At 37.1% G+C, this 23,060-nt stretch overlaps 1 protein-coding gene across 4 annotated transcripts in view; it reads left to right on the top strand.

Annotated features, from left to right (window-relative positions):
• The window catches only part of LOC122719377 (protein groucho-like), a 61,861-nt gene that overhangs the window by 14,372 nt on the left and 24,429 nt on the right, over positions 1-23,060 (top strand). Inside the window, exons 1-5 of one of the 4 annotated variants that reach the window (XM_043945109.1) lie at positions 1,747-2,236; positions 9,826-9,923; positions 12,647-12,710; positions 19,572-19,616; positions 22,329-22,466. In XM_043945109.1, coding sequence (XP_043801044.1) covers positions 12,708-12,710; positions 19,572-19,616; positions 22,329-22,466 — 186 coding nt within the window. In that variant the 5' untranslated portion in view covers positions 1,747-2,236; positions 9,826-9,923; positions 12,647-12,707. Of the gene's footprint in view, positions 1-1,744; positions 2,237-3,426; positions 3,579-9,825; positions 9,924-12,646; positions 12,711-19,571; positions 19,617-22,328; positions 22,467-23,060 lie in introns of those variants that run through there. The other 3 variants (XM_043945107.1, XM_043945106.1, XM_043945108.1) reach the window with 3 other exon arrangements.

Raw genomic sequence — 23,060 nt, 5'->3', positions numbered from 1 at the left:
TTGCGGCTCTCTCCGTTTCACGCTCGCCAGTTCGAATTCTCACTTTGCCGTGGACGTGTGTAATGTTGCACCATGCTGATGGTACGTCGGTTTCAAATGGGAAGCGCGCGTTTCATTGTGAATCGATCGAATCCTCTATACCACGTAGGTTGGTACGACTGGTTTGTCACGTTTCGTTGCCGAATGATCTTGATTTTGGAAGATAAAGATTTTGTTCAATATTGGTTCTTTTATGTTTTTTATTTGATATTAAAGAACGGGAAAGTTTGAAGTATGATTAGTATATAGGTTCGATTTTGAGAAAATAAATTAGAATATCGTTGAAATTGTGTACATGTTTGATTAGGTTAGGAGTGTATTGTGTGATTTAGAATTTTGTTACATTCGTGTGAAATGAATTTAGTGGTTTGAATAGATATTTGCGAAGTATTATATTTATATGAAAAGATTTTTAATCAGATTCATTAATATTAATTATATCAATAATTACATTTTCATAGTTCTTAAAATACAGACAGTGGCATTAAATAAATTTACGTGAAATAAAAGATTTTGTTTATTACAAATGTTGTTTAATATTTTTAATATAATAATTTTTTTTATACTTTTCTTACTCTTAAAGTTATCGGAGTGATTGTGAAACACTAAATCATATAATCATAATTTGTATTACCTATTTCTTCAAAATGTACGGTTAAAAATTGTTCTTCTCTTATCGATACAGTAATCCAAAGGACGTACTCGAGATAAGCGTTAAGCGATCAAGATCGATTTGTGGTGTTTGTAGAACAATTTTTATCGCAATATCGATTACTGGATAAAATGTTTTCCGGATATGATTTTTGATGCTTTGATATCACAGTGATATTTTCGATAACTCGGTAAATTTAATACGTGCCGATAATATTGAACATGGTTTATCGATAACGTTAAATTTATATTGAATCTCAAGTTAAGACTTGTGATTTCTAGTATCTGTTTATAAAAAAATATAAAAATAATTGATTCTTACGCTTATGAATCGTAATTAATATTTTAATTTTATTTTGATATTACAATCTATAAAATAGTTAATTACGTTATATTGACGTTATTTTCTGCATCTCTAACAATCAAAAACAATTACCGTACCATATATTTCTTAGCTATTCTTCGTTACGAAGAAATATTTGCAATAATAGCACAAGAATCAATTCCTCGAATTCTTTTTACCGAGATATTTTTTTCCTATTGACGACCTAGTAACGTAAGCAAGCCTAGCTGGTCGATTCGTTTCAGAGAAATGTTTTTGAAAATGACCGATTTTACGCGATCCGTCGGTAAATTTTTTTCTATTCAATGAACCGCAGGCAGCTCGCTATCGAAACGAGCTTCTCGCATTCACTGCTTCCTTTTGAACTGCGAAATTCTCCCAGGAGTCGCGGGCCCGCCAGCATCCTGGCGTGACGGTTAGGTCAGCTGGTCGGTGGTTTGCGAACTATCTCAATTTGCCTAAGCCGCAACCGCGGCGACCACGGTAACCGCAACTTCCCTCATCCGTGGCCACCTTTGCCCCTCTTTCTCCACAATTTCAGCCGTACTCTATCCCACCCACACGATCCTCTTTCTCTGTCCATCTTTTGCCGCTCTCGCCGAATATTTCCCTCCTGCTTCTCTTTCTCTCTCGTGGCTTTGCCATCTCGAGAATTTAGCAACTACCGTAGTCTCCATCGGCGTAACCTCTGACCGCAGACCCTCACGTCGAGAGGGCGACACCATCGTGTACTTTGCTACGTAGTAAGCTCGAGCGATTTTAATGATACTATGAGGGAAAGAGGAGGAGAGGGAACGAGAGATACGAAGAGGATGAAGATGAGAATACCGGAGATTCCACGGCCAAGATTACGCGATTTCGAAGTGAGAAAGGAAAAGTCTCGATCTGTGCTCTTTTGGTCTTTGCATGTCGCTGGTAGACAAGAGATTGAATTCTTTTGCGATTGCTCGGTGTATCGAGCGTCGAGACCTGCGGTTTTCTCGTATCTTGATGGCTAATTTCGAAGTACGACGAAGAAATGATTAACGTATGTCGTAATGTGCGTGAGGTGTATTGTGTTAAAAGATGTTATTTTAGATTGGATTGCATTGTGTGAAGTGATGAGTAACTGGGACAGGTTATGTCTCTTGTTCTATCATGGAGAGAAAATATGGCGGATGAGAAAGTTGAACGTGACAGGTTCGATGATGCATCTACAAATATGTAAGTAAATTATTCTTCCTCGAAAATAAATTTTTGAGTTTATTTATTTATTTTACGTTTAAAAAATGTTAAGACAACTGAAAATATAGTAATTTATGTATTTATTTAATTATACTTTATTCAGATTTTGTAGATTAATTTTATCAATGTTTCTTTTAACATTGTTATATATGATTTATAAAGGTATTAATTATTATCTGAAAAAATATCCATTCCTTAATTACTCAGACATATTTATCTAAAAAAAAAAATAAAATTTTATGAAACATACCTTTCAGGTGTATTGTTAGAAAGATAAATCTTATTATAACATTTACTTTTATCAAATTAGAGATATGACTTATTTCTATTGTATATTACTGATTTCCTTTATCGTGAAAAAGTTTTAAATATTTCTATCTCAAGTTTTATAAACATATCTAGTTTCGTATATTTTTCCATATCACAGATTTTAACAGAAAATATCTTGAACATTTATAAATATAAATATCGGGTATTTGATAGCAAATGAACATTAAAATGTTGCTACTATATACTTTTACACAAAATATTTACGTAATATAATATATACATATGCGTAAAATAGGAAAATTCCTTTTATACTCACAACTTTTATCTGTTAAATATATGTGTCATCGTGAAAGATATTTGGATTAAAGTGATATAGCCAATTATAATAAACATGTAATTAAATCATTTATTAAATGGAATTTTAATTAATTATATATTTTTGAGACAGAAAAAAGAGAGTGAATGTATTGTAATGTATAACGGAATTGTGACGAAAATTCAAAATTAATACGTCAAGATCTCGTCAGAGGTCCTCACGATCAGTATTATTGAATCGCCATGTTTGCATCGTGTCTTAAGATTGACAGTGGTCGAAGTTTTTCTTTAAAACGAGTTTCTTCTATTGATCAGATCATTCGGTTTCATCCAGTTTCACGCGATAAAACGATTCGATAAAACCATCTCTCGCGTGTCATTGGAAGTAGTTTGGACTAAAACGTGGAAAGATTTACCGTTCCTTTCAACGAGATCGGAATCTGCGAAAATAAATAGGCTATGACATCATTATTATTCGCGTCAAACACTATTTATCGCGTTTTATCTAGTGCGATAAGTTTCATGCGCTTGACAGTTGAGTATACTGAGGAAAAATATGATTCGTGGCGTCCTTGTGCGACATGTTTCACATTTTACGCGATATATTTCATCCGGGCAGACATAGATAGGATACGAAAGAGTTACATCTTTTAAAATTTCTACGATAGCCACTCGGGGAACTCGTCGTATAAGAGATACGTTTTCGTCGCCAATGATTTCACGAAGAACGTAGATGGTAAGTAAGATTTACGACATATCGATCGAGCACGATAAACACTATTTTATATAATTGAAATATAAGAATTAGAAAAAAATGAATTAACAAAAGAATTTTTTTAAATTGCTATAAGAAATGACAATGAAACGAATATAAGAGAAATTTATTGAGAATTCTGAAAAATAAAATTAAACATGATTGATATTAATCGATTGTTTCTCATTTATAATAAAAGTATAGCAGTTAGATTTATTCGTCGATGAGATTATACGTAAAAAAATTTTTATCCCATTAGAGAACTTTGGTTAACTCTCTCGGTTATTGTTGATCCAGCTATTGTATTTCTAGGATTAAATTTTTTATAGTGAATTTATCAACATATTCTAAATTAACGAATAATTTGATATAATATTTCTGTTTACTTATGAATATAAAAAAGAAAATGAACGTGAAATTTTTAATCGAGTAAATATTTTATTTATCTAATATAATACTCAGAATCGAATTCAAAATCGAAAAGTTAAAATAAGAAAATTTATTGAATCATTTTTTGCAAGTATCTCGACATATTATATATATGGAAAAAGTTGTTCGAAATTTTATCTTCTATAACATATTTAAAAATCTACAAGCTATCGATAGATTAGCCTAAAAAAAAAAAAAAAATTTATAAAAGAATTCCATTCACAAAAATTTTCGCTATCTTTTTCTTAGTTTTACTCGTGTGAATCTATCTATTCGCGGTGAGATAATTTTCACGCGTTGTAAGCTTATACCGCAATGCTTGCCTTGGAAATTCCCGTTCCGACGACAAATTTGCTTCCGAATAGCGAAAATCTCCGGCGTCGGTAACTATACGTTATTTCCACTAGAGCGGGTGTGGAGTGAATGCACGGTGCTGGCCCGTTTGCATTGCGGTGCACAGCGTAACGAAGTGCATTTTAGCGCATTAGCCGAAACGCTCTAAAAGCCGCAAAGTGCCCGCTTGCGTTAAGAACCGTTTAAACTGCTGCAACAAGCTGCGTAGACGTGTGTACACGGTGTACACGTGTATGTGTGTAGATATATGCACTTGGTATCGGAGATGTAAGTATTTGACAAAGACAAATCAAGAAGAGAATTTTCTGCGAATTAATTAAACACCGCATCGTTTGTAAGATCGGCATAATTATGGTCTAAGGATTCACGAAAATAAAACGAACGAAATGCATGGAATTCAATAAAGCTTTTGTCAGAATGGATTAGTGATGGTTCTTGAATTGCGTTAAGTATTATGCAGCTTGAACGATTTGCGTTCAATATCTGTAGATTTAATATCGTTCACGGATAATATGGAATATTTGAAACTTTCTGCAGATCAAATCTGTCTTTTGAAATGTTCTATTATCTAATTTTCTATTATCGATTAAAACGATAATAGTTAGATTTTTCGCAAGTATACCGAAATGATAAATAAATATACAATCTTTTAGGTACACAAATAGAATTACGTATCTTTCTTTTAAACATAATATATTCACGATTTTTAATACCCGTTATTATTATATTTTTCAACAAAAAAATCCAATTTGAGAAAGATTTAATTTCTATTTTCATCCCTTCCTTTACATAATTTCTATAAACGGTTTCACGATTTCAAGAGAGAGAGAGAGAGAAAGAGAGAAATTTGCTTTGAACGTTCGCCCGCGAATGCCCCTCGTTTATCACTTGCCTACTCTACAACCTTGATTTCACGGTTCGAATTCGATATTTCGCCGAAAGTAGACGATCGAGTTTCTTTTCCGAGGGGAATAAAAGGAGCAAGACGGAGAGGAAGCACGGAGAGGTTAGGTACCGCAAGAATCTTACTTAGCACAAAGAGAGACTCGATGGATTCCGCGATCGATTCAGTTGGTCGACAGCTGAACCGAACAAGGAGAGGGACCATGCTCCTCTCGGTTCATTCGATTACAACGGCTCGATTGTGATCGAGGTCAGGAGGTACCCGATGCACTTCTAGCTTAACCCGAGATAACTCCTCGGGTAAGGCTAGCCTTCTTCCTCCTTCTCTTGTTCCATCGATGATGCTCCTTGAACGGTTCACGGAGCATCTCGAGAATACGTGCTTCAGTTGAAGAACTTACGCGGTGCCGTGATGCAGACGCTGATTAATCAGCAACCTTTTTGTTTTTCTTCTCTTTCGAGGGAGAAGTAATCGACCGGAGGAGGGGGGGGGGGAGGTGAGGGGAGGGGGGAGAGGGGGGTTTCGCAAATTATCAGGCAAATGCGAACGATCCAAGACTGGAACGTTCCGCAAAGATTGATGAATCGTACGAAGCTGTATACGTGGAATAATTGATGCGATTAAGGAGAGTTCGTTTCGCGTTTTGCTTTTCAAAGGGGGAGCGGCGACCGCTCTCGCGGTAATCTGATTCGCGTTTGTTACGCACGTTAACCGATGGAAACGAAAGGTGGAGGTAACATGAAGGTATTTTCTTGAACGTCGGATAATGGGTTGTTATCTTTGTTACGGGTGAATTGAAATTATTTCAGGATGTTTTCTTTAATGTGCTCGCTTTGATCGGGGAATGTATTCATAATTCATTCTGGTCATTGTGATGCACGATTTTTTTTTTTTTCTTTTTTTTTCTTTTTTTTTCTTTTTTTCTCTCTCTCTCTCTCAATATGTTAGTTAATCGAATAGCGAAGCGAAATAAGGTACGAAGTAAATAAGTATTTATTGCCGAGTATAGATCGGTTATTTGCCACATTAATGACGTAAGGAAAATTTATATTGGAAAGGATTTTTATTTTTATTGTTTTTTTTTTTCATTTTTTTAATTCATCACATTGAAGCCTATCTATTTTTATTTTTCAATTAGATATTCGAATATTTATCCATCGAATGCACGATATACATTTTCATTGTAGGACTGAGAATCAACTTTATGTATAATCTCACACTATTTTAAATCATGCAACGTATGTTATTTCCTAGATACTATATATAATCTAAAATCAGTATTAAAACCAACGTAGTATTAAAAACATACCTCCATAAATTCTTCTTTTTTTTTTTTCCAAATATAAATTTCTCCAAATATTTTTCATACGATATACGCCACAACGATTCTCAACCCTCCTCAATAAACATATAACACGCGAAACCGATTTTCCGATTTTTGTTTCTTTTTATATAAATACAAAATTTTTAAATATAAATTTCTTCCATAACATATAATCCACATCAGCTATGATTCTCAGTCCGAATGCATGTGGTCATCATATTCATATTCGCGAAAACCGTCTTTCCAACACAAGCTGTGTCGCCGCTTCGATCGATTTTCACGAGTTCAACAGAGACACTCGCCGGTTAACGTGATTCTGGTTGTAGGGGAGCGTATCCGACACGATCTACAGGTCGGTCGAAGGACGACGCTTGCGTAGGCAGGGCGGTGCGAATGTAGTTAACAGGACACCCTCACTCTTGGCCTCCACACGTGCACTCGGATGGGCGCCCACGTGCATTTGCACGCACACGTACACGTGTGTGGCGGTACTCGCAAGTTCATAGTTTCGGTTGTAGCGTGTAATCCTCGTGGACACCGCAAACATGTAATTAACACTTGCTCTCTCTCTACGAGCCGCTGCAGTCAGTCGAGATCGTGTTGACTGTGCGCCCGTGTAATCGTGTGCGCATGCAAACCGATGTAACGAATAAGACTCTCCGTTATATGGGGTGTCCTCGGAGGAAACGTAAATGTTTTCGCGCTTTAATCTCGCAACGATTCGTACAAAGGAACGAAGATTTTTCCAATTTTAGTTTTAATCTTGGTGTTTTTTGATCTCTCTCTCTCTTTCTCTCTTTTTTTTTTGTTTAGTTTTTTTTTCGTGACTTGTGATTTGAAGAAGAGATTGTCGAAGCAAAATTATACGAAGAAATGTATGATGAATATATATGTATGTAGAAAGGTTTTATTGTTTATCAAAGATTATTAAGATATTTTAATTTTTGTTTGATATAGAAGTATATGGAATATGTAATATTCCCGTTTTCTTCGATCTTCATACGTTATATTAATTGATAATAACTGTGTTTAACAATATCCTTTGTTAAAATCGATCAGTTAACAAAATTCTTTAACTAAATTCTAAAGTTGTGCCAATAAAATTACACGATCGTTTTACATTAATCTTCCGAACAAGTTTCATCGTGAATTTTATAATAACATTTAAAAAGAACGTACTATGCATACGCTAAGATCGAAACTTAAAACCTATGATTTGCAGTATCCATCGATGCATGAAACAGGTACGAGCCATCTATCCAAGTTGGATCGATCGACCGGCCAACTTTACATATTCCTCTCGTATAAAACACATTTCTCCTTTCATATTATTCGAAACATATCTTTCGGTATCCTCAATAACGTTCGAAATCACGTCCGCAGAGCCCGACACCCGTGTCAACCGTATCTCTCGAGAATCCGTACCAAAACTTCCCCCCGTATATTTTTCCCCCCTGTTTCAAATCGCCTCGAATAAAACCGTTGCTTAAAAACATCCACCCGATTAGTTTCGTTGTAACTGAACATGATACACGTTTCATTTCTCTTAGTAGACTCTTAGGAGACACGCGGTATATAAATACGCGCGCAAAGGGATGGTGGCCGCGGGCGTTTCGAATCGGTGGTCGGTCTTTCGAAACACGCTCGGAATTTCCCCGAGCGAAACCGAATCGTTTTCGAATCGCGATATTCCCCCGAGGCACGGCCGAGATCTATCCGCCGCGGTGGAATCTTGTTATCGCGTTGCATTAACGTTACAACGTTGCGGGGGCCATCCGCGCGTGCGCAATTGCCGATGGCGTTTAGATGTCTCTCCGCTGTTTACCGCGGAGGCAACCGGTGCGCGCCATCACCTTCGCCTCTTCGCTACGCCTGTCTGATTCTCCCCCCTTTTCTTCGCGGGGCCGCGAATCGGCTAACGCATTACTTCCTGCATCCATTCCGCTCCTTCACGGTGAACAGCTGTGTGAAATTAATTATTCACCGCCGGCATTGACGCTTATTCACGTCGCGCGCACCGCTCGGCTTCCGTCGCCTTCTTCCCTTCTCATTTTTATTATCCCTATTATTCTTCTCTTTCTCTCTCTCTCTTTTCTTTTTTCCGTTCTTTTTCTCTTTGGCCTTTGGTTCTTTTTTTTTTTTTTTTTTTTTTTTATTTGGAGCGTATCGAATTCTTTTCTCTCGGGATATACTTATCGGGAAGAAGAAACTCCGAGAAGAATCGGAGTCTTGATGAATGTTGGTGGGATTTAACGAGGGGGGAGGGAAGGGGGAAGGTTTTCAAGTGGAAAAATGCGAAAAGGAATTTTTATTTTGTTTTTTGAGTATTAAGAGAGTGTTTGATATCGTTGGAATTAATTTATTTCTTACGAATTTGTTGGAAGGAATCGGTAAAGTTATATAGGATTGTAAAAACTTAAACTTTTTGATAAGTTATTTTTTTAATTCGTAATTCGTTCATCTGTTGCAATAATATGAAAGTGTATAAAAATTATGCGAAGGAGAATTTGAAATTTATTTGTACAGAATTCGAAAGTAAGTCGTTAGATTGTGTAATACAGTTCTTACAATGATATTTTATTATTATATTTTTTTTATCGATTTAACGTATCACGGCAACAAAGGTAAATTAAGAAACGAAACGAATAGCATCCAAAACGGATACTACAATTTTTAATTTTCATACGAGAATCGTGTATCGAGTAAAAAGATAATGATATGCAATCTTGCGCCGGTGGTTTTCGCGCAACATGCGCCACGAATAGAAGTAAACTTTAGACTGCAAAGTTTGTTCGTGTTTTACATGCTGTTGCGTTATATCATACACGATGTAGTTAGATATTCTAACCGCTATATTTCCCAGCTTTCGCGAATTAAACCATAGTTTATTATTACTGTGAAATCCGATATTTTTTGGCGTTTAACTCGCCATTATCGTTAAGAATGGCGTTTGAAATGATGATATTTTGTTTTATTATAAAATTAAATTTAATATTTTTTTTAACATTTCGTAACATTTTGCAAACAACGTTTATCCGCAAAATATATGAAGAGAAGGAAAAATAAGAATTATCGAGTAAGGGAAAAAACAATCGTTCGTTGTTGATTGGATAACTCGACAAACATCTGTTAACCGCTTAAGAAATCGAACAAAGAAATAACAAGATCATTAATTTAATTGCTGGATTATTAACGTTTTCTTTATATATTTGTTTCAGGGTCCGCCGCAACCCGGCCAACAAATTAAATTCACAGTCGGAGAATCCTGCGATAGGATCAAAGAGGAATTTAACTTTTTGCAGAATCAATGCCATGCGTAAGTAAGAAAGATCTTGTATATCATAATATCGCTTGTTTTTAACACGTTATCATCATTACACGAAAAAAAGTTATATTTACATCATATATTGTAATTATTTATAATATTTATTTATATATAATTTATATGTGCAAACGTTATAAATATAAAGGATGTTACATACACAATTACATTATATGATGTATCGTGTAACTTTTACATAGATACAATTCTTACACACAATTCCAAATTCGCGAAAAGAAAATCTAGAGAAAGAGATCTAACGTTTTCTAATAAAATAAAAAATAAAAAAATCCCTAAACAATAATTTTATTGCCATTAAAATATTTGATACTTAACAACCAAATTAACAAAATCTCTTCACCCTAAAACTTGAGTCGAGAACACGAGGGACGAAATCGATTTTTCGAGCAGTGACAAAAAAAAAATTCCCTAGCAAAAACGAACTTCAATTATAAACGAGCTTAACCAGAATATAAAAAACGATCATCCGAAGAAATTCGGCTCCGGAGATCTTTATATCATTTGCAAGTCACCTTATTAAACTTCCCCCCCTCCCTTTCTTCTTTTTTCTCCCCCCATTCGAACGGACCGAAGGGGAATTAATATTAAAAAAGACCGGGTGGCCAGAGAGAGTTAATCCGAAAAAGGTCTTCCGGCCCGAATAAGTTTATTAAATCTTATATAACCAAAAAAAAAAAAAAAGAAAAAAGAAAAAAATAAATAAATAAAATAAAATAAAAAAAAGGGCAAAGGGAAATGGGGGAATGGAAGGAAGGGAAAGGGGGTGAAAAAAAAGAAAAGGAGAAAAAAAAAAGTACGGTTAAGCGGTACGGTAAAACGATTGAAATTGAAGAGTGGCACCTGCTCATCAGCCCTTTCAGCCTCTCTCTTCGGTTCTCCTCTTTTGTCTCGAAGTTGCATACGTAGCCACCGGCGCGGCAGCCAGCGGCTCTACTACCACCCAACCGCACCAACCATCGTGGCGGATCGTGGAAAGAGCCTGGGAATTCGCGCAGCTGCTTCCTTGGCTTTGCACGCGATATACACAAAAGCCATAAGTGATTTACGACAACGTGGCTATTGGCAGACACGTAATGACACCCGTAGCCACCGCGAATACGAAATTAAGGAAGCATCGGTCCCGCTGCTGATGCATTTTTCAACGTTTCGCGGATCGAAACTTTCATTGTTCATTGTACAACCTGCAACTTCCCAGCCGGAAGTTTCGAGCTTCTCTTTCTCTCTTTTTCTTCTTCTTTTTTTTTTTTTTTTTTTTTTTTATATTCACTTTGAAGTTGGCAAAATGTATATACGTACACGTTGCACTGGCATTGTTCGCCAGTTCGATGATGCGGGTTGTAAGAAAAAGAGATGATAAGGCTTCGGTCGTACGAACGAATATTTCAAACGTCGTCTCGAATATATCGCGATACGCGCACGCGAGAACGTATGATGTACGGTCCGTTTAGCGTGGATGGTATAACCAACGGTAGAGTGATTCTGTAATCAAAGATGAATGAGAGATGTAGAGAGGTAAAAATTTGTTGATACGAGAAAGTTTGAGTTTGAGAGGAGAAAATTTTTGTCAAAAATAGAACGGCGAAAAATTATCGTATACGTTTTTAAATTTCAAGTTTACGAAGGATTTCTAAAATTCAAAGCTTTCGATTATTCGAAATTTTTAACGAACGAAAGTATCGATTAATATTTATACTACACTTTTCTATCTAAGAAAAGTGCAATTAAATATTATCGGTATTAAATATTATCATTCTTTTTTTTTTTTCTATCGATGTATGATCAACGACGATACGTTTATTGAAAATTTTATAGAATTCATATAGATGCACCTGTGCAAAGAACTTTTAAGCTTAATTTTTTCCAAATAACTTGTATCATCGTATTATCTTATCTATATCTTTTATTCCCCTTTTTTTTTACGCGTAGACTCGCTATATTCTCGGTTATACTTATTATTTATTGCAGGACATATTGATGATTCTCGAAAGAGAAGTTGATTGGGGAGGAAGAGAATGCGGCATAAATAGGTATCGCGTGTACATTACGTATGCATAATCGACGACAATTAATATCAACGTTAATATTAATATTATGCAAACCTGATGGGGATTAAGATCACGGTTGCTCGAATTTAACCCTTTGATCTATAACATGAGCAGGTGTGAATATAAATGATACAAGATATTTATGTTAAGTCATATATACTCGAATACTTGCAATTTTAAAATTTATAATTGAAGACTGAAGGGAATAAGAATAATTTTTTTATAAAAAGATCAGCACCAAAATTTGTTCCTTGGATTATCATACTCTTAGAACAAAGATTATATTTTAATGGTATAAAAAAAGAATCTACAATGCTACATATATTTCATAATACATAACAATTTTTCCATTTGTAATTTAATTCCTCAATTATTGAATATTGCATACGGCGAATGAACATTTTGTTCATTTTAATGATACACCACACTGTTAATCTGATATTCCAAGATATTTCCTTTGTAAATCTCAAAACAGAATCGAGCATTAAAGGCTTAACGTGATTTGACCGCCACTCGACACACAATACACCCTCGCACACTAACACTTCATCCTTCATAGTATAAGATAAAGAGGAACATACGATCGTACTAAAATCATTTAATCTCTTCTCTCCACTCTCTCTCTTTCTCTCTCTCTCTCTCTGTTCACAGCTTGAAGCTCGAGTGCGAGAAATTGGCCACGGAGAAGATCGAGATTCAGCGACATTACGTGATGGTAAGGAATTACCATTCCGTAGCACTAATTCCGGTTAAGTCTGTGCTTCCTTTCCACCTCTCTCTCTCTCTGTCTATCCACACCTATATACCCTTAGTAAAGTTTCTCTCAGATATCTGTCTCGCTCTTGCCCCCGATATCACAGTCTCTCTCTCTCTCTCACGCTCGCCCATTTTCCGTATCCAGGATAATCATGCTTGCTCGACCGCTAAACCACCTCGGCTTCTTAGCATTAATTGCATCCTCGCCGCACCGACTTTACATTGGCCTGTTACACCGCGCGCATCTCCCCTGTTCAGGTATATACACAAAGACATGGACAGGCAAAGACGGGCCACGTGTTCGCTCGTGTATCTGTATATTTATCTTGCGCACCTACTGTGCATAGCTAATGATCGTAAGAGAGCAGAGGTTCTCATCGATTTCTCATTGGGAAGTGTTCTATCACCTGGAAACAGAGTTTAAAAAGTAATTTAAGTTAAAAATTTCGAATAAAGTTATTGTTTATTATAATCGCTTAAATAATATTTACTCGTTATTAGCTATTATAATCTCGGTTATTCGCAATTATTATGCTTTGATAAATTATGGAAGTAACTACAGTTATAAAATTTTGTCTGGAAATATTTCCAGGATTGACAAAGATTGACTTATTCGTTCATATATATAATTTCTTTTATTTCTTCTATGGAAATAATTTTTCTGATAAATCACTTTTATCAATGGATTTATAAACAGCCGCTTTGTAAAATGCGGTGACATATTTTCAACATTTCTGAAAGTTAAAAAAGTTAAAAATACCTCACCATCCTCGTCTTTCATCGATATTCTTTTCTTTTGAATATTTAAAAAATTAAACTTCTATTCTACTCCATTATATTGAATGCTTGCTTTTGCATTGATCGTAATTTTCGTCTCCTCATCGACAATTCAATATAAAAACCACGTAAAAGCACGATATATACTTAAAGAACATATACCGGTTACGGTGTTCACCGACGAGAATATACAATGACCCGTCTTCGGACACCTAATGACAAAGTAATACGAGAGCGATATAACGGCGCGCGAGCAATGCTGAAGGATAATGTAGTTGCCCTGGTTGGCTTGTATAACCGAATGCTTTCCAACGATCGACCGCCGTAAACCAGTCTAATTATACCGATCCGCGTGTCCCGCGAGGAAATCCGAGCCGCGCTCGCCCGCCGCACGCAAGATGGGATTTATTGCCGGGCGTTTTCATGGTAAATGCCCCGCAGTTAACCCTCGCAAAATTGGACTGCGTGCGTGTATAGGGAGGGAGCTGGTTTATACGGAGTGGGAGTGGAAGTTTATCGTTGTCCCGGTGACATAATTAATCGACGTTGATATCGTATCGCTTATTTGGGACGTTTGAAAGAATCGGTCGTGTTAATTCGAGATATTTCGCTTCTCCAAAGTTAGAAAGTGGTTTTTGGAAGTGTGTTGGGAAGATTTATTTTCTTATATTCCTTTTTTTAATGGATTTTGATCGAGTTTTCTTCTTCCATTTTTTTTCACGTTGTAAATTAATTCATGTTGGGTTATTCGCGAAAAATATTCCGTTTCGATTATTTTTGCCGCGTTAATTCGAAATGTTTCGCTTCTCGGAAGTAAGAAGGATAAGAAGTCGATGTTAGAAAGTTTTGGAAATGCGTTTTATAATTTTTTTTACATTGTAAACTAATTTATTTTAGGTTATTTTGAACGTTGGGGGAAAAAATCGGTTTCGATATTTTTTTCGCGTTAATTCGAAATGTTTCGGTTCTCGGAAGTAAGAAGAATAAGAAGTCGATGTTAGAAAATTTTGGAAACGTTTTGAACGAATTTTTAAAAATTTTTTTATGTTGTAAACTAATTTATTTTAGGTTATTTGGAACGTTGGGGGGAAAAATCGGTTTCGATTATTTTTGCCACGTTAATTCGAAATGTTTCGGTTCTCGGAAGTAAGAAGAATAAGAAGTCGATGTTAGAAAATTTTGGAAACGCGTTTTGAACGAATTTTTAAAAATTTTTTTACGTTGTAAATTAATTTATTTTAGGTTATTTAGAACGTTGGAAGGAAAAATCGGTTTCGATTATTTTTGTCGTATCAATATTCGAAATGTTTCGTCTCGTCGGAAGTGAGAAAAGAGGGTTGGATGTTGAAAGGTTTCTACAAGGTTTTCTTTTAATAGATTGTATGCTTTGGTCAAGTTTTCTTTTCTTCTAATTTTTTTTCACATTGTAAACCAATTTATTTTAGTTTCTACTTTAGATAGAAACTTTACATAGAATATTTACATGCAGGCGGAGTTCATGTTAGCAAGTTTACGAGTAAGAAAACAACTATAACGTGTTCCTCTATTAATTCTGAGGTATTATGTGTACGTAATATAGACAACCGCATGCCTTGCGCGTTTTTTTTATTTCATCCATTTCCAAGAGATTGTTACGTTTTGTTATTTATGTTTCCTCATAATTTTCTGTTGCACGTTAAAATCTAAGATTATTCAGTAGCAAGTTTGAACTTGTTTCAAGTGGTTTCTCTTCGCTAATAAAATTATGTTTTTCATCCATCTCAATTAGTTTTAGTACAGGATTCTTCCGCATAATATTGACAGGATCATCGATATAAAAATACACGTGTATTAATGTTTCCAATCTTTCTCCAAAAATATTTCGAGAAAAATTCATACTTCCTTATTCACTTTCTAACGATATTTTCACTCGTATCGGAATTCAGACTTTAAAAATCGGATATATACCAACAAAAAAATTGGCAAGAATATAATCTTCCAATTTTTCTCCAAAAATGTTTCGAGAAAAATTCATACTTCCTTATCCACTTTCTAACGATATCTTCGAATATATACCAACAAAAAAATTGGCAAGAATATAATCTTCCAATCTTCCTCCAAAAATGTTTCAAGAAAAATTCATACTTATCCATTTTCTAACGATATTTTCACTCGTATCCGAATTCAGACTTTAAAAATCGGATATATACGAAGAAAGAATTGGAAGAATAGAATAATACGTCTTGTTCGAGATAGGTGAATATACTAATTTATCGTTGTCCCTTACTCACGGCTCGATATGGCGTTCCTCCTCGGGTCCTGTTTTTCCCTCGGACACTCGGATAAGAGGGAGTATCTCCCTCGTCTCCCCTTTCTTGCCGCTGTTGCACGGGCCGTTGTACAGACTTAATTGGCGCGGAGGCGACTAGTTTAAACACGATTAATCAAGCGAACGAGCCAACACGGGCGTGGAGGAAGTCGGCTCGGGGAGGGGGAGGGGGCAGAAAGAGAGAGAGAGAGAGAGAACTCCACGGAGATTTATCGACACGAGCCACGTTTGTTACTCGGCGAGGTATACCAAGACACGTTCTGCCTCATAATTTCTGTTACCGTGGAATGTAGATTTCGTTGCCCCCGGGACGTTATTATTGCGTGTAACATGCACTAAACGCATTGTTCCACGCTAACGAATACCGGCTTCTATGAACGTCCTCGTAAATATTTCCAGCCAAGTGTTGGTTTCATCGTTTCGCTTACGATAACTGTACAGGTATTAGCACCGTGAAATTTCTCTTTTTATCGCTCGTTTCATTTCGTTTCGCCGTAACGGAGGAACGTTTTCTGAATTTCGAGGTTTATGTTTGACGGTTTTATAGTCGATGTTATTATATTGACCTCTTTAGTTAAAATTTCCTGTCTAGCGTTTCGAAACGCAAGTGAAAACTGACGCTTTTATCGTTATGTTTGCGCCGTCCTTGCCTTTGTGAAAAAAAAAAAAAAGAAAAAAAAAAAATGAGCACGTCCAGAGTTTAGCTTGAAAAAAAAAAATAAAAATTAGAAATTCATAAATAATCGTTTATAGATTTTGCATCCCGATAAAAATCACGATAATATACCATATAGATTCGCGTGTAATTTTTTTCAATGTTCGATTTGAACGCTTCATCTCTCGCCACGTTCGATTTCGATGAAAAATCTGTCGATCCGAATCGCACCTCCCCCTTAGATCCCCTCCTCAACAAGACCACCCTCTCTCTTTCTCTTGCACAGAGGAGCAATAATACCGGAGGCGGTAAAAAAAGAAGAAGAAAAAAAGGGCCAGGCCTCCGACAAAAGATCGCTTGTTAACTCGCTTAAACGACAGTGTACAGGGTTACGTCTCGGTGGGGTGTCGGTGGCAAGGCGGAGCCGACGACAGAGATGGAGAGGAAGAGATTAGAAAGAGAGGGGAGGATTGGCGAGGGGGAGATAAGGAAACGAGGGGGGGGAGGAGGCGAATCGGGGAGGAGAGATCGCGTGCTTTTTTCTCGTTCTCTTTGTCGAGTTCATTAACAAGCGCCACGTTAAGGACGCCGGTGTACCAGGGGTCGAGGCCCGTCACGTTAATTTGTTGTGCAAGCCATAATGAGTCGCGGAAGTTGGTCCAGAGAGTGCGCTACTACTAAGGGCTGGGATGGCTGGTGTGCTGATCGTCGTCGCTGCCGGTTCCCGCTGCTTGCTGCAGTTGATCTTAACAACCTCTGCTGCTCCTCCTGTGTGTCCTCTCTTCCTCTCTTCCTCTCTCTCTCTCTCTCTCCTTTCCTCACCCGCCTCTTCTCAACCCTCTATTACCCGCTCCTTCCTTTCCATCGGTGGCTCGCTTCAACCCCCTTCTCCCTCGGGTGGAATAACTTACTTACGACGCAATTAATTCGCCCGTGTAATTACGAGGCTAATGGCCCGTAAAATTAAGAACCTGTACCTGGCTCTCGAGCGTGTTGTACGCGTTCTGCCACCCCCTTCGTTCCTCCTCCTCTTCTCTCTCTCTCTCTCACGCGCGCGCTCGCGCGCCTGTCTCGTTTCAATCCCCTACTCCTGTCTTATTCACTTTCTGCGCCCCTAGCCCTGTCTCTCTCTTTCCCTCCTGCTCCAATTCGCTCCCTCGCGCAAAATCGTATATATATATATATATATACAACCGTCGCTCGTGCCCTCTCTCTGGAGTGTACTCGGCTAGACTCGATTAAGTTTATCGCGATTAACGATAATTAATAACGCGTTACCGCGGAAAGTGCAGAGCCGCATACCGAGAGGAGAGGAGAGGGAGGATATAGTTGAACGCCGTGCTCGTTCTCGAGATTAATGGTAGCCGGGGATGTTAATGACGCGAGGAGGGAGGCGGTGATGAGGGACAGGTGGTGGCCAAGCGATGTTTCTCTCTTTCTCTCTCTCTTTCTCCTTTTCTCGATCGAGAGGAAGTGAAAGGGGAGAAAGAAAAATAGGAGAGATGAAGAGAGAGAGAGAGGGAAAAAAGTAACAACGAAGGAAGACGCGGACGAATCTGGCAAATGATGTTAAATTGCCGGCACTGAAGAGAGTGGCCGCTGCGGCCACCGTATGGACACGATGCTAAATGACCGCGCGCCGGTGAGACTTCGGAGTTGACTGTTAAGTAATGACGCTACAAAACGGTCTCTTCGGTAAAATGCTCGTTTACCGTAATTATGACCGCCTCATCGCGGCCCCGCTAACGACCGCCGTTGATAGCCGATGAAAGACACTTCGCATCGGGAATTCTAGGAGTTCCCCTCGATGTCGTAACGCAGCGGACCCGACGCGATATTATTATTTTCGTCGAGCCTCGTTTCCGTTTTAAACGACGCGCAATGATCGCGAAAGGTTTTTTTTCGGGAGCGTGTAATTTTCTTTATTATCTTTAAGCGAGATTAAAGGCGAGATCAATTTTTATTTTATATTATCTAGCTTTAAATTTTTGGATATCGTTCCTCTTATTTTCTCGTTTCTAATTGTTGTTGAATTTTTTTTTTTCTTTTTTTTCTTTTCGTAGTAATTTTGACGGTGTAATAGAAATTCAACGTTTTGCAATTCCGTGAAAGATTCTTGTGTATTCTTTCTATTTTAGTAATATTACAATTGTGTGTATAACCGTGGATATTATGTGAAAGTTAATTATTGTCATCGCTTCGAAAAAGTAATTATAAACGAAGAAAATGAGAGAATATTATGTGGACGTAAAGCAGTTGAATTTTTATCTTTCTTCTTTCGTTTTTTTTTTTTTGATGTGTTTCTGCAATATTATGAATTTTCCTTTATCATCGGGAAAACATAGCGCTGGGACGTTATGCAACCTATTACCGCCTGTTATTTCTACTAAAAGCATCAAAATGACGAAACGATTGTATAATGACATTGTACGTAATGAAAGTGCATATTTTTTGAAATAACGGACCCCCGTCTAACGCATGACGCTTAATTTACATTAAATCCAACTCTCGTAACTCTCGAAAATAAATCTTGAAAAACTCACTTTTTTTACTTTACTATCTCTATTACCTTACACTTTTCTCCTTAAACCCATTCGCGTGCTCGACAGATTTCAGAGTTCAGTATCATTACAAAATATAATTAATCCTGAGCAGAGTTATAAAAGTTATCCATATATTAAATTTCCCATCCCTTATTTGCAAGATGCACGTATTCTGCGCGTACATAAATTTGGATTATCATTATAATTACTAATTTGACATAATCTCATGGATACAGCGAAAAAACATTGCATTCGAGTTAGAACGAAGAGATACCATATACGCTCCGTGTATCCGTATTTAAAGTTGAAATTTTAAAAAATTAAAAACTAAATCTCCCACTCACTAATTTATTCAACTCACTTTTCCTCTCGTTTCCTCCTTTTTTCTTTTATTTTCTCTCTCTCCATCAAGTTCCTCGCCCTCGTTCCTTAAAAATATTGCGCGACTTTTCTCGTTTCCTTTTTTCCTTCCCCTATTTTTCCTATTTTATTCATTTACGCCGAACGATCGACTGATTCACATTCTCTCTGTTGCAGTACTACGAGATGTCGTACGGGCTAAACGTGGAGATGCACAAACAGGTAAATTTCACTACTGCTCCCTTTCGCAAAGTTTCTTCATCGTGGTCGTCTCTCTCAACACGCGACAACATTGTCTCACCACGGGAAATTAACACGCAAACCGTTCGTTGTATTCTTTTTCCTTCTCTGTTTGGCGACAAGCCTTTGCCATCCATTCGCTCTCTTCGAGGCCCCGCATCGGTTAACGTCGCGTGTTTACCCGAGTCATTAAAGAGGGATATAAGTTTGTCCCACGTACACGGCCGAATAAACATTTGCCTCCGCGTGATGACTCCGCGACGCACGGCCAACGATATGCCATTTTCGATTCACTTTGTCGACTGACCATCTCGAGAGGGGGGGGACGTTTTGCGCGTTCGATGAATTTGATTCGTGTGTATTTCTTTTTCTATAATTTTTTCTTTTTATTGAATACGATGCTTGGAACGAAAGCATTACGATTTTTAACGTTTCTTTATGAATCAAAAATATTAATTGAAGGAATTGGAGGAAAAATACGTTTTGTATTTATTAATTAATATCGTTTAACTCGATGTCGATCCAGATTTATTAGAAAAATATTTGTGTCGCACAAGAGATTAAAATACAAGGCTTGATCGAAAAGCTTGATAATCAATGAGGCTTATAGAGATTTGCCGATCTATCTGCAAACAGATAAATTATTTTTTTCCTTTACACTTCTTAATAACCTTAATTTAATTCGTTATCTATTACGACTTATTAGAATTTATCATTTTTACTCAACTTATCGTCAAGTTCGAAAGTCTTAAGATATTATTTATACATTGTATCAAAATTGAAGATACGAAATTTGATCATCGAGATTCACTAAATAGGATAGATAGGTTTAACGATAAACAATTGCAAAAAGATAACACGGAATTTTACATTGCAGAATTATTTCTTGATAATCCTTCAACGACGATCAATCTTCTTCCGACGAGACGAAATAAAAACTTTTATTAACTTATTATCTTAACTTATTATCCAACTTTTCACACTGTCGGCACTGCGTACAATCCCCTTACAATAATCCTTAACACTTTTATTCCTTTGCATATTTCGAAATCTGGAAAAGATTAATATTAGAAATTTGATTGGAACTTAACTTAACTTTTAACAAATAAATAAATAGCAAAAAAAAAAAAAAAAATAAATACCGTCTTCGCCCCCACATTTTATCCGGCCTATGCAATGATTCGTCGGAGAAAAAGGTTTATCGGCGAAAAAATATCCTCCCTTTCAGGAAATCCAAATCCAAAAAATCCTCGAAATTTTTCCTCCCTTAAATAAAACTATGCGAAAAAGGGGGGCGGAAATCGCATCGGATCGGCTCGTTAAACCGGCGAAACCGAGCCGTGACGCGAACCTTTTATACCCGTCTCGTTAATCATCCACCTTGCGTGTGGAATACGCGACGCTTATTTCCGCGGTGGCCGCCGCCTTTTGCGAGCTTCCCGCGACGAAAATAGAGGCCCGCCCGCGCTCTAGAAATATACGCGAGTTCGACGGGTGATCGCGAGCTCGCATTCCGCGCGCTTGACACGTTGAAGAGGAGAGACGTTGACGTTGACGCCCGACGTTGAAAATATCGTTTTGAAAATATATCACGTTGACACGTGACGACGAAAAACGGATTCCGATGAATTCCAATTTTCGTACAACGGAACGGTGGGGAGGGGGGAAGGGACACTTGCCTTTCGACAAATTTATTACACGTGCGAATATTGAAAGACGCGTATATTGAATCATCGAAGGAATGAAACGAGCGGCACGAATAACAACAACAATAATAATAATAATAATATAATAATAATACGTTGGAAATTTTTGACGATCGTTTCTTCGTTTTTTTCTCTTTTTCTTTTCTTTTTTTTTTTTTTTTTTTTTTTTTTTTTTTTTTTTTTTTTTTTTTTTTTTTTTTTCACTCGAGGAAAAAAACGTTATTCGCTTCGGCGAAACGCATCGTTAATAGAAATAAATGAAATTTATTCGGGACTAAAATTAATAGGAATTAATTTAAATTCAAATAAATAGAAATTAATTACGTACATAGGAATAAACGATCGGTCACGAAAATATGAAAATACAAATTCAAATTATAGGCGGCTTTCGAAAGTAGCTTATCGAGTATCAACCAGTCGATATAAAATATCCAGTATTGCTTAACCGCAAGGATTAATGACCTAGCCGGCTGAATAAAACTATTCATATAAAATCTCGAACGTGATTTTACCTCGAAATTAACCAAGTATTTATCAAACTTTCCAACCGCGCAACCTGAATCCCCCCTCCCCCTCTATATCCTTTCCTATCATTCCAAGTTTTCCAAGAATCGTCCCTTCTCCCCTTACGTCGGAGAAAAAGGCGGTTTATCGGCGAAAAAATATCCTCCCTTATATAGGAGCAAATCCAAAAAATCCTCGAAATTTTTCCTCCCCTAAATAAAACGATTGTCCACGGATAAAAGTGTCAAAGTGATCGAATGGCTTCGTTCGCCGATGAAGGAAAAGAGATATAGGGCCAAAAATATTTCTCTCGGTTGGAAAGCACGCGAACAACCCGCGAAATAAAAATCTTCCTTCCATCCTCTGTGCATCCTTTGTTACGTTTTCTCACGCGTCCACTGTGTGATGCCAAGTTAAAAAAGAAAAGGAGAGGGGGAAAAAAATTATTCATCGTGTTCACTGGAGAACAATTGTATGGTTGCAGGCCGAAATATCGAAGAGACTGAACGCGATCATCGGACAGATCCTGCCCTTTCTGTCTCAGGAGCATCAGCAGCAAGTGGCGACCGCTGTTGATAGGGCGAAACAGGTCACGATGACGGAGCTGAACTCCATAATTGGGGTAAGTGCGCATCATGCTCCGTAATTGACTAATTTTCCGAGGAACGAGAGCGGGTTGCTCGATTGCTGCGTTACACGTCGGAATATCGCAACAGGTGCATCGTGAAATTACGCGTCTCCGTCGTGGAAAAGGTTATGGCAATCGTTCGACGATCGAAACCGCCATTTCTCGAATATATACAACGTGAAACGTGTTCGAAGAATTTTATCGACGCGGTGGTCAATTTTTTTACCGCGAGAAAAATTCGTAAAATCATCAGGAAACGTACATTGATAAATTACTCTCATCGAAGATTTTCTTTTGAATATAAATTTTGAATATACGTATATATATATGCCTTATTGCGATTCAAGTTGTTATTTCATCATATTAATTTGGATAAATATTAAAAAATTTTAGGATCACGTAAATGGAATTAGTTTTATTTTTTTCATCGATCATCGATCATAAAATGTGAGTTCCAATCGATCGATGTTGATCACAAGGGTGAAGGTTATTCTTCGAATTACATGCACTTTACCCGAAATGACACATTTTACTTCGTTCAACACAACGTTGATTATATACATTATATATCCGCTGGATCGTTGACTC

Source organism: Apis laboriosa, unplaced genomic scaffold (genome assembly GCF_014066325.1).
Source record: "Apis laboriosa isolate Shangri-la unplaced genomic scaffold, ASM1406632v1 scaffold74_cov149, whole genome shotgun sequence".
In the NCBI taxonomy this organism is placed as follows: Eukaryota; Metazoa; Arthropoda; class Insecta; order Hymenoptera; family Apidae; genus Apis; species Apis laboriosa.
This window is presented reverse-complemented; position numbering and strand designations above follow the sequence as displayed.